This window comes from Xyrauchen texanus, chromosome 5, assembly GCF_025860055.1.
Source record: "Xyrauchen texanus isolate HMW12.3.18 chromosome 5, RBS_HiC_50CHRs, whole genome shotgun sequence".
NCBI classification, from domain to species: Eukaryota; Metazoa; Chordata; class Actinopteri; order Cypriniformes; family Catostomidae; genus Xyrauchen; species Xyrauchen texanus.
In genome coordinates, this window is record NC_068280.1 from 20,858,956 (window position 1) to 20,871,437 (window position 12,482).

Consider the following 12,482-nt stretch of genomic DNA (forward strand, 5'->3'; position numbering starts at 1 on the left):
TACAGTGTTTTTTGTAAATGTCTTTGATGGAGGGAAGAGAGACCCCAATGATCTTCTCAGCTGTCCTCACTATCCTCTGCAGGGCTTTGCGGTCCGAAACGGTGCAAGTCCCAAACCAGGCAGTGATGCAGCTGCTCAGGATGCTCTCAATAGTCCCTCTATAGAATGTAGTGAGGATGGGGGTTGGGAGATGTGCTTTCCTCAGCCTTCGAAGAAAGTAGAGACGCTGCTGGTCTTTCTTGGTGATAGAGCTGGTGTTGAGGGACCAGGTGAGGTTCTCCGCCAGGTGAACACCAAGGAATTTGGTGCTCTTGACGATCTCCACAGAGGAGCCGTCGATGTTCAGCGGAGTGTGTTCACCTTGTGCTCTCCTAAAGTCAACAACCATCTCTTTTGTTTTGTCGACATTCAGGGACAGGTTGTTGGCTCTACACCAGTTCCTCAGCCGCTGCACCTCCTCTCTGTATGCTGACTCGTTGTTCTTGCTGATGAGACCCACCACGGTCGTGTCATCGGCGAACTTGATGATGTGATTCGAGCTGTACATTGCTGCACAGTCGTGAGTCAACAGAGTGAACAGCAGTGGACTGAGCACACAGTCCTGGGGGGCCCCAGTGCTCAGTGTGGTGGTGGTGGAGATGCTGTTCCCGATCCGGACTGACTGAGGTCTCCCAGTCAGGAAGTCCAGGATCCAGTTGCAGAGGGAGGTGTCCAGGCCCAGCAGGTTCAGCTTTCCAATCAGGTGCTGGGGAATGATTGCGTTGAATGCTGAGCTGAAATCTATGAACAGCATTCGAACGTATGAGTCCTTATTGTCTAGGCGGGTGAGGGCCAGATGGAGGGTTGTGGTGATGGCATCGTCCGTTGAACGGTTTGAACGATACGCAAACTGCAGTGGGTCTAGTGAGGGGGCAGCTGGGTCTTAATCTGCCTCATGACGAGCCTTTCAAGCACTTCATGATGATGGGTGTAAGTGCGACGGGACGGTAGTCGCTGAGGCAGGACACTGAAGACTTCTTTGGCATGGGGATGATGGTGGTGGCCTTGAAGCACGTTGGAACGACGGCGCTGCTCAGAGAGATGTTGAAGATGTCGGTAAGAACATCTGCTAGCTGGTCTGCACATCCTCTGAGCACTCTGCCAGGAATGTTGTCTGGTCCAGCAGCCTTCCGTGGGTTGACTCTACATAGAGTTTTCCTCACATCTGCCGTGGTAAGACAGAGCACCTGGTCGTTGGGAGGAGGGGTGGACTTCCTCGCCATCACGTCGTTCTGCACTTCAAACCGAGCGCAGAAGTCATTCAGCGCATCTGGAAGGGAGGCATCTTTGTCACAGGCAACTGATGTTGTCCTGTAGTTGGTGATGGCCTGGATGCCCTGCCACATGCGCCGTGTGTCACCGCTGTCCTGGAAGTGACTGTGGATTCTCTGGGCCTGTGCGTGCTTTGCCTCTCTGATTGCCCGGGACAGTTTGGCCCTAGCTGTTCTTAGGGCTGCCTTATCGCCTGCTCTGAAGGCGGAGTCTCAGGACCTCAGCAGCATGCGCACCTCCGCAGTCATCCACGGCTTCTGGTTGGAGCGTGTGGTGATGGTCTTGGAGAAAGTGACATCATCAATGCACTTGCTGATGTAGCTGGTCACTGATACTGTGTATTCCTCCAAGTTGGTAGAATCGCCATATGTTGCAGCCTCCCTGAACATGTGCCAGTCAGTACACTCAAAACAGTCCTGAAGAGCAGAGATGGCTCCTGCTGGTCAGGTTTTCACCTGCTTCTGAAGCGGTTTTGTGCGCCTGACGAGCCGGTCTGTATGCTGGAATTAACATAACAGAGATGTGGTCTGAGTAGCCGAGGTGGGGGCGGGCTCCACCCGCACGCGCCTGGGATGTTTGTGTAAACAAGATCAAGCCGTTCAGCCTCTCGTTGCAAAGTCCACATACTGATGGAATTTAGGAGCACTGTCTTGAGATTTGCATGGTTGAAATCTCCGGCGACAATAAACAGTCCGTCCGGGTGAGCGCTCTGCAGTTCGCTCATAGCCCCATACAGTTCACAGAGCGCTTCCTTAGCGCTAGCTTGGGGAATGTAAACTCGGTTATGCAAACAGTGGTGAATTCCGTGGTAGATAAAAAGGTCTGCATCTAACAGTCACAAGCTCCAACAACGATGAACAGTAACTAGAGACTAGCATAGAGTTCTTGCACCATTCGTGTTGATGTAAACACACAAGCCACCACCGCGAGTCTTACCGCAGAGAGCTGTATTTCTGTCGGCACGAAACGAGGCGAGCCCGCCTAGCTGAATGGCGGCATCCGAAACTCTGTCGCTGAGCCACGCCTCCGTGAAAACAAAGATGCAGCAGTCTCTAAACTCACGCCACGTAGCCTGCTGGAGTCGGATATAGTCCAGTTTATTGTCCAGGGAGCAAACATTTGAGAGCAGGATAGACGGGAGAGCCGGCTGGCTAGGGTTTGTTTTTAGCCTAGCATGGACCCCTCGCCTCTTTCCGCTGCCTGCCGCGACACCGCCACGACGCCCTCTCCCCGCCACCGGCATCAGGCGACGCAGAGGGCTGGAGGCCTGGTCTCCGCAGCAAGCTGAGTACGCGTAGCGCCTCCTGCAGGTCATCATGCAGCTTGGTTTTTGCATGAGTCTTATATTTCAGTAGTGTCTGGCGATGGTAGACACGAACACCGGTTGCTCCGATGTCCATGTGTTGCAAAAGTCGGGCTTTTTTAACAAAAATAGCACCATTGTGGATCCGGAGTGGCCACTGCGTGCTACCGCGCCGCCATCTTGGATCAAAAAAAATAGTGAATGAGTGAACGATAGCAGACACAGCCACTCTCGTCGCCATGATTGCCTCATGCCCGCACATCTCACACGCACCTCGCTGTGCATGTGCAGAAATGCTGTCTGTTCACGCTCCAGTTGTCGATCATGCGAATGGCAGCGATTAACTTGGATGTTTTTATGGATTTATACAATTAATTCGCCTGAAGTAGCTGCAATAGTTTCCAGTACCCCCGCAAGGGCATAGAGTAAATGCATAAATACTGCTTATGACATGTGGTACAAAGCATACTGATATATTGCTGCACTAATTTAAAAATGTACTCTTAAAATGTATGTCATAAGAGCCCAGTTACAGAATCACCCTGACAATGACCGTCTCATTACACAGAAAAGCCTGCATTAGAATTAGAGCCAAAATTTACCTCAACGTGCTGCCTGAAGTTGGAGCTGTGACTTTAATCTTGAAATATTAGCTTGTCTTGGTGTTAAATGAAGGCATTGCATGACGAAAATATTCTTTTTTTCCCTGTGTGGAGCGAAGAAATTGTTTCACTTTTAAGAGTTTGATGCTGCTGCACTGATGACTTGAGTGACAGTCTCATCACTCAAGTGGGAGCGTCTCATTGTGTGCAGCTGTGAACTTCCGCTCTTGTAAATGTCCCATTCAATAATCTCTCAAATGACACATTAATTCAAATTAAACCCAGTAATGTAACGACAGTACTGCCACACATTGTAAAGTAGTAAAATTTTCCCCAAAACGTTACTCAAGTAAAAGTAACGGAGTAAATGTAATGTGTTACTACCCACCTCTGCCCCTTTAATACCATTTATTTCATCTGGTACATGGCATTTCACTTATATTCCCCCTAATTCCCTCTTTTTGATAGCCACCTCGTGTTGTTTTTTGTTCAAATAAAACACAAGCACCCGATTGTTAGTTAAGTATCTTGCTGATTTTATGTTTTCTACTGCTTTTTTTGAGTACTTTTGTTAGCCGCATAGGATTACTCATTTCACCCATTGTTGCAAATTTTTATATAACTTTGTACTCATCCTCCTTCTCCTACGATTTCCTCGGAATCTGATCCTCTGTCTTTCCGTTTTTGCGATATCTGCCCTACCTGAGACCATTCTTCACTATTCATGTCTTCAACGTCCTCCTCTCCATCTACGTTACTTCCTTCATTTTCTTCATTCATTTCACAGTCGTCGCCAGATCCACCGCAGCGTCTTTCTTTAGCCATCTTTCTCCCACCGACAATTCTTGAGCCAAAAAAGGAAACGGCGCAACGGCGTCCTGTTGTATCTTCCGGAAACTTTTGCTACATTCATCAGTTCCGTTTCGACAAGAAACAATGACAAACATGGGGGCTTAAATACACAGACATTGGGTAAAACAATAACAAGAAAACCAATAAACAGACAGAACTATAAACAAGATAACAAGACTAATAACCTTAAACCAATGACAAACTAGAACTGATAAGACAATAAACCAATGAAATGATGACAAGACACATGAACATGGAGGGAAACATGAAATCACATGACAAGGGAACCACATGACATGAACCAGGAACTAGAATTCCAAAATAAAAGACATTAAAACAAAACATGAACAAAAACACATCTAGACATGACACTGTGAGTTATTCTAATGTTCAAATTAAATAAAGTGTGTGTTTTATTGAACACGTAAAATGTATATTTCAGTGTTTGTGTCCTTCAATTTCAGATGCAATCTCAATTTCTTATTACAGGTGCTCAAAAGGAGTATTTGAGGAGCTATTTATTTTTGAGGAGTTATTTATTTTATATATGTATTTTATTCCCTTTTCCCACTAATCACTAGAATGGTCATAACATTTAAACAATATATTATATTTCTAATCTGTCAGCTATTCTACATTGGCCACAAAAGTATGTATATTTCATAGTTTCTCTCTAGCTTGTAATTAAAATAGTTGAAAATGCAGTTGTCTGATGAAGTATGGTGGCCGGAGAAGATTTTTGTAAAAATTGCTGTGTGAAATCTTATTTATAAAGGATGATTAGCCTTAAATAATCATAAATAGCCCTAGTTCTTCTCTTCACTATGGTATATACAGTTCAGGTGTGTTATGTTATATGAATATGAATATAATATGAATTTGGATATGAATATCATATTCTGGCACAGAATGGATTTTTCGGAATTGTAGGCTTTGGCTTTAAAGGGTTAATAAAACTAGTTGAATGCATATTTCCAGTACATTGTATGTATTATTAAATAAATAAAAATGTTGCCACCTCATTCATGTCCTTGGTCATGTATGCTCACCAGCAGCTTATTTATCAGTATTTCTGTCTGAAGGTGGCGCTCAGTTCAGTGTACTGTTGACTAGAGAACTGCTGCAAGTGACTCATTGTACTGTTGACTAAAGAACTGTTGTGACTGGGGTGTTCAGTCTTTGTGAACTAGTTGGAGCAGTTCATTGCAAAAAAAGATTTAGGAAAAGAAGACAACCAGTTCTTGGATCATATTATTCCCTGTTATTGGCTCATTTAGAGTCTGAGTATAAGCACATCCAAGAAATAGGTTAAGATGGAATAAGTTTTGTATCAGTGTTGACTCAAGACGCTAACTGTTTAAAATGATTTAGTCCGATTTAGAGAACTGGGTCAACTCGTTCAATGAAAAGACCCAGTTCAAAAGAATGATTCATTCACAGACTGACATCACTAATGTGCAACAGATGTCAAGATTTTAACTGAAAAATGTTGTCTATTGTATTCCCTTATCTCTTTTAGAAGGCTTGGAATATGACTTGATGAGTTGCTTGGACTAATTTTATGATACTTTTGGATGCTTTTTAATCTTTAAAGTGAGTCAGTGTTAACTGCAGTTGTATTGAAAAGACAGATCGGGATATTTGTTTTCTCCTTTTGTGATCTGCATACGAAAGAATGTCCAACTTCAACATTCCACCTTCTTTAGGAGCTGTCTTATTTGATAATGGAAAATGGCCTGATATTTACAGTATAGTAGCACATTGTATGATCTACTTTAAATTTGCAGCCAAAAGAACAATTTATCTCATCAAAGATTTTAAACAATTTGAGCAAAATCAATAAACAATAGACAATTAATTAACCCCTGCAACAAACACTAACACTACAACAACTCTACAAAAGCAAATGTTATGCATGTTTTGCCTTTTATTCTTAGGAACCCTTAGTGCATCGAGAGTAGCACATCAACAGGGAGTCTCCAGAGAGAGTATCCCTCAAGAGCCGCACCTGGGCCGGTCTTGTTCCTCAGAGCACAGCATTGCAGGCCATCACTCCAGGCTGGTTGTGCTGATAAGCTCAATGGCTTGTTGGGAAACACAGTCCTCCAGGCTTTATCATTTTCAAACAGAGGACTTCATGCTCCATAACTTTTCAGCCCTACAGAGCCCTACAGATAAGCTGCAGCTTTCCTGCATCATTATGAAAGACACCGAAGAACCCAGAGCCACTCTAGTGAGGTTAGAGATATATGTATACCAAGCATGGCCTGAAGATTAAAATGGACAATAGTGCATGGAATTTAACCACATTCTTTTTGAAGCAAGAGAGGAAGAAATACCTTGATTCAAACAGATATCTGTTATCAGAGCTGGACATGTTGAATTGTAGCGGAAGTATTCATTTGTTTAGAGGAGCCCGAGTCCTGTATCATATCTGTTGCAAGAAAGTTGTAAGATTCTTCATATTTGAACATCAAGACACTAAATATATATAAAAAAAATGTATCAATGTAAATTAAGGTAATAACATTTAGTACATTTACATGCGCAACTAAAGCTGATAACTATCAAAAGTCAGCTTATTCCAAAAATCCAACAGCACAACAAAAACACCTTTACATGAGAGTTATTCTCTGGTTTTGATACTAAACCATAAACAGGCATGCGCACAAGGTGTTTAGATCTAGAGTAAAATTGGTGTAATGGCAAAACTCTACATGTGCCAACCAGTTTTTGCTTAAACTGTTTATGACCTTTCCCTGATTAAAAAAAACTTCTCACTGCCTCTCCACTTTTTTGAAAACATTATCTGTCCTTTCATTTATTTAGCCCTAATTAAGCAGCAATCAGTAGTGATGTGCGATACCACTTAATTCCTATTCGATCCGATACCAAGTAATACCAAGGCTGGTATTGCCGATACCGATACCAATACCAATACTTTTTACGTATTTTATTTGTAGTGTGATGTGACAACTAGTTTTAAGTAAAGTAAAAAAGTAGGCTGTAGGCTTACCAATTCCAAATTATAGCTGCATAATGACAAGACAATAAACTGCTCTCATATTATTTAATTATAAAGAAAATCTCAGAGACTTGAAACAGGTTGAAAATTACACACAACTAAAAAAAAATGTGTCTCTTAACCTTGTCACAAAATAAATGCTGTTCTTTACAACACATGTAAATCAGGCACCCTTGAAAATCAGTAGCCTACCTCAATTTTTTTTTACAAAACAATGTTTACAAAAAAGTAAATTAGGCTCCCTGAAAATGTTAAACCTGAGCCTGTTCTGAAAACTGTCCTTATTCACAGGTTTTTGTTTAGGAATAAGAGCATGTTTACAGTTTTCCCCTTGAGTCTGTTCCGTTTTTTGCTCACTACCTCCCCTGCCTTTGAAAACATCCGCTCTGCAGGTACAGAAGTAGCAACAATTCCCAAGTACTTTACAGCAAGTTTGCTTAAGCCTGGGAAAGTTTGATGATGCTCTTGCCACCAAACAAGTGGATCCTCCTTGTCTCTGGGAATCAGTTTTTCCTCTGAGTAACGACGCATTTCAATTATTACGTCTGTGGTAGCTGACCGGTGATGTTGGGAAGATGCAACTTGCGTGTCAAAATCTGCCCATAACCCTACTTTTGTTGCAGCTGAGTCTGAGGCAAGTTCAGGACTCTGGGAGCTAGGCACTGAGGCAGGGCTAGAAGTAGGTGCCAATGCAGAGCTTGGAGTTGGAGTGGGAGTGGACTCTACTGTCTGGTAGACTTCCTTCAGCTCAGAGGAAAGTCGTTTTTCATTCCCTCAGCATTGTTTTTGTCCTGAAATCCAAGGTGTTTAAACCTAGCATCCAGAAATGTACTAGCAGCTAGAGAGTGATTGGTCTCAATGCCTGCAAATCTACGCTGGCATTGCTGTGCCAGCTGTGTGGCAACGGAGCTGCCCTGATGCTTACAGGCTCTTTGGAGAAGAGACACGAGTGGAATCACTTTGGAGACTGAAACATATTTTTCTGATGATACCTCCCTTGTCATTTCCTCAAAGGGCCTCAGTGCATCAACAGTTTGAGTGATGAGTGATAATTCTCCCACATTAATGCACAATTCACTCCTGCCTAGAAGACAGAGGACTGTGGTCACAGCTTCATGTTGTTCATGCAGCCTGTCCAGCATGTAGAAAACTGAATTCCAGCGGGTTTCTACAGACTGGATCAACTTATGTTCTGCTATTTGCATCTGCTGTTGAACAGCCCTAAGCTTCTCTGTGGCCTTAGTGCTATGGTGAAAAAATGACACAATTGCGCTGCATTTTCCCAGGATCTGCACCACTTCAGGGACAGCTTTTAGACTGTCCTTTACAACTAAATTCAGAGTGTGGGCAAAACAAGGATAATGCCTCCACCCAGCCTTGTGTACTGCAGCCACCATATTTGCCCCATTGTCTGTCACAACTGCCATCACCTTATCAGTTAGGCCCCATTCATCTGTTATTTCGTTTAAGTTCTGAGCTGATATTATCAGCAGTATGCTGTCCATGGAAAATCGCCGTTTCCAAAACAAAATCTTTAGTTTGCCAATTCTCAATTACATGACATGTGACAGTCAAGTACGCCTCTGTGGACACTGAAGTCCACATATCAGTGGTAAGTACAACACTTGGAGCATTTTGCAAAGTTGCTCTTACTTTGTCTTTGCACTCATCAAACATATTAACAAGATATGTTTCAGTCATTTTCTTTCTGCTAGGGAGTTTGTATCTTGGGTCAAGAGCTTTTACAAATGCCTGGAATCCCTCATCTTCTACTACAGACATAGGCTGGAGGTCCCTCACAATCATCTCTCCCAGGCTCCTTGTGAGTGCTGCTGCTCTTGGAGAATCATCAACAAACAACACAGATACAGAGGGCAAACTGACTGATGGAGCCACACTGCACTGCACTGCACTGTATGCTAAAGATAGATAGACAGATAGATCTATCTAAGTATCCAGTAACATATGAAACATACATACATTACTATGTTATAAGTTAATTTGATTTTTAATATAGGTTTAGTCACAGTAAGCAGTGCAAATGGAGTGTAGATGGAAGTAAAGAGTACAGAAGGAGGTAGAAATTGTTATTTTGTCTATTGTCCTCCCTGCCATGAGTTGTTGGCTGGCCAGGGGGATGAAAGAGATACCTCTAAAAATTCTATTAGTTTTAAATATGGGCTATATGCAGCCTCTCTCAATACACTCTTAGCACTGATCTCGGGAAAGCTACTCATTGTTGCATTTATTTCATTAGATAGCTTACTTCATGTTTCACTAGTATTTTCTATTTGAGCAAACTGCTTTCTGTTAGCTTGTTGTAAAATTGCTGGGATTCCGGGGAACTCTTTAACATTAAAAAACTAAAGCCTTAACAGACGTGAATAACTTTCCCACAGTCAGTGATAATGTGACTATCACGCTATCTCTCTGTACCTGGATAGCTTCTGCCGCTGCGTCCAAATGACTCACTGATTGAAGTCTGTCTTGCCCTAGCACCTTGGCGTCTTCTCACCCTGGACCTCCTCCTCAGACCGCCGCTTCATTATATCATCATATTCACTCTTATGATTTAACCTCAAATGTTTAGCGAGGTTTGTAGTGTTACCACTGTATTTCACTGTCTTTCCACACACATCACACATAGCGTCACTGCTGTCTGTACAGCTAAAATACAGCCAGACATGACTCCTTTTGCGGTCAGCCATTGTCACTCTGTTTGCAGTCTGCACACACAGTCTTCGTAGCGGGAAATTAAAGCTGCAGCGGCCGGCTCCGTCACAGAGCCGCAGTGCACACACAACTGACCGACCAGCGGAAGGAGAAGTAGTTCCTTCCCCTAACCGGATATAATTAGACTTTTCTGCTGACAGCAAGTTACTTATGATAACATAAACACTCACTCCAAATTACTGAGTTTAAATATCGATCTTTTACATGAGAATCGATACTAGAGCAGGAGACGTTGGGATCGTAAATATCGATACTTTAGTATCGATCCGCACATCACTAGCAATCAGGCAACAGACACTGGCACCTGACATCCATGTCCTCAAGAAATGAAAGAAAGAATGTTCCGGATTAACAAGGGAGTGTGTTGGAGGAATGTCAGTGTCATTTCTTTTCCTATATGTTCTTAAAAGCAACCATTAATCACAACTGGATGTATTAATATGAGCTTTAGAGTGATGTCCCTTCCTGCAGCAGTGCCCTTCAAGGAAGCAAAAAATGCAGTTTTGAATTACCACAGAGCATTGAATTACTGTTACCTCAGACAAGAAACAGGTCAGATAAAAAGTCCACTCCATGTATTGTATTGTAAGTTCATCAAAAGAATAATACTCGATTGCTACTGCATTTCTGACATTGCAACCTGCAGTGTAGACAGATTTATTAATTAAAATAGGATTCTAAAAGGTTGTGTCACTTTCAGTGATAGACATTCAATTCATGTTTAATAGAAGCTAAACTGAAGGAGCTGTCTGGTTCAGCCAAAGCAAATTTGGTTTTGTTGAACCTAATAAGCCATTAGACTAATCAATTTCAGAAAAATAACATTAGGCTTCCACAGTACCGCCATTTCCAATACGCACATTTCGAAGTCTTTGTAGAGCAACAACTCGTAGGGGGATACAATCATACCCTAGGGTGGCACAGAAACTCCACCGGCTGCCCTTCCTTGCATGTTATATGTTACTCAAGGACCCTGTAGCATTCGGGGAACACAGTCGATTGCCTCACATTCTCACCGTGCCTTCGCACCATGCAAAAAGTTACCAGGGTAATGCAATTGTACTGAATGATTGATCATGTTCATATTTCATGATGCTGTCATAGCACTCCAATGTACCCTTTGAGACATGTAAAATACATTGGGTTATCACAGATCATGTCTGAAAATAAACAAATAAACAAGTTTAATACCATGTTGCTTTTTGAGAGAAATATAACACAACAGGCTATCATTTGTGATAAAGGAAAAATTTAAAAAGAATTACGTACAGTATATATATATATATATATATATATATATATATATATATATATATATATATATATATATATAATAAAATAGTTAAATACTCAAAAAGCAAAAGAAATAATTTATAATTTCTACTCATTCAAAAAACAGTGCCCTTTTTTATCCTTCTGCTCCTGTCCCTGCTAAGGTCTGTGCACGACACTGATGTGTGTGGCTGGTTGGTGCTAGATTTATGCTGGTCTAGCTTGCCATCCAGCATAGCCATGGTATTGGTCATGGACAGGGATGTTCCTGTTCCTGTAAGAATGGTGCCTTGAAAGAATCGTCATATTCAGTCACATCTTATGACACTCCACTAATAAAGAAACTGTTAAGAAATGCCTTTGTAGGAAATGGTCAACAGTGCTGGTCTGTGATTTATTTCTTTATTTTTTAATCTTGCTCATATTTGAACTATCAACAAGAACAAAATACAAAACTGGAGTGAATTGAAGACACATACTAGATAACTTAGAGAGATAGAAATGTTCCCTTTACAAAAAGCTTCATTAGGATGCTGCGCTGAGAAAAGCGCTTTGGGAACAATCCTACGTTGTGACCAGCTGTGAATATGTGTGTAACACGTCAATGAACAATGACCGGAATTTATAGCCTCGGTTGGTGTGATCATTAGATGCACCTGTGGCCAGGCTATAAATAGATGTGTCACCAGCGTGCCATCAGATCCTTTTTTTTCAGAGCCATTCTGTGTGTGTGTGTCTCACAAGTCTGTCAAACTTTCTTTCCTCTGTTAGGAGTTAGAATATGTTAAGCAGTGTGCAGTGAACCTTTGCTCTTTTCTCTTTCTTGCTTTCAAAAGAAAAAAAAAAAGGGCGGGGAGCAAAAAAAAAAAATAAATATTAATATGACAGAAAGTCAAGACAAACGATGCGTGTTTCCCTGCCTCCGCTCTATATCCGAGAGGGAAACGCATCAGTTTTGTCTGGGGGAAGAGCATGTTGCTCTCACGTTGGGGCGGGTGCGAGCATTGCGATCTGCTTTCGGGCAAAATGCTTTGCGCTCACCTCGCTTATGTTGTGGAAAATTTATATTTTACTTTCTTTAAGGCATTATGTGGATTTTCTTTCGATTCAATTTCTCTCCTCTAAGTATTTTCTTTTTCACCTGGCAGGCACAAAGACACACACACACACAGTAAAACAGATGGTCAAGGAAAAAAAGCCTTTTGAACTCCTCAATATGAGTACGGGACAGACAGAGTGATTATTTAGCCATAAATAAAGCCTTTTGTTGAATTTCAGGGGTGTGAAACTCAGTGAAGCTCAACAAAGGACCACTGTCTTCAGGACAAGATAGCATTTATATGGCCTTTTTATGACCTCACAGATGTAAAGATCGTAAACCCAG

General features: G+C 42.0%; 1 protein-coding gene across 1 annotated transcript; it reads right to left on the reverse strand.

Annotated features, from left to right (window-relative positions):
• Positions 1 to 7,362: 7,362 nt before the first annotated feature.
• Positions 7,363 to 9,801, reverse strand: LOC127643506 (zinc finger BED domain-containing protein 4-like). Its single transcript, XM_052126307.1, has 4 exons — positions 9,593 to 9,801; positions 8,592 to 8,930; positions 7,842 to 8,338; positions 7,363 to 7,755 (listed from the first exon to the last, which is right to left on the reverse strand). Exons 1-4 carry the CDS (start codon positions 9,799 to 9,801, stop codon positions 7,379 to 7,381), a joined length of 1,422 nt encoding a protein of 473 aa, XP_051982267.1. The 3' UTR covers positions 7,363 to 7,378.
• Between the last annotated feature and the right edge of the window lie 2,681 nt (positions 9,802 to 12,482).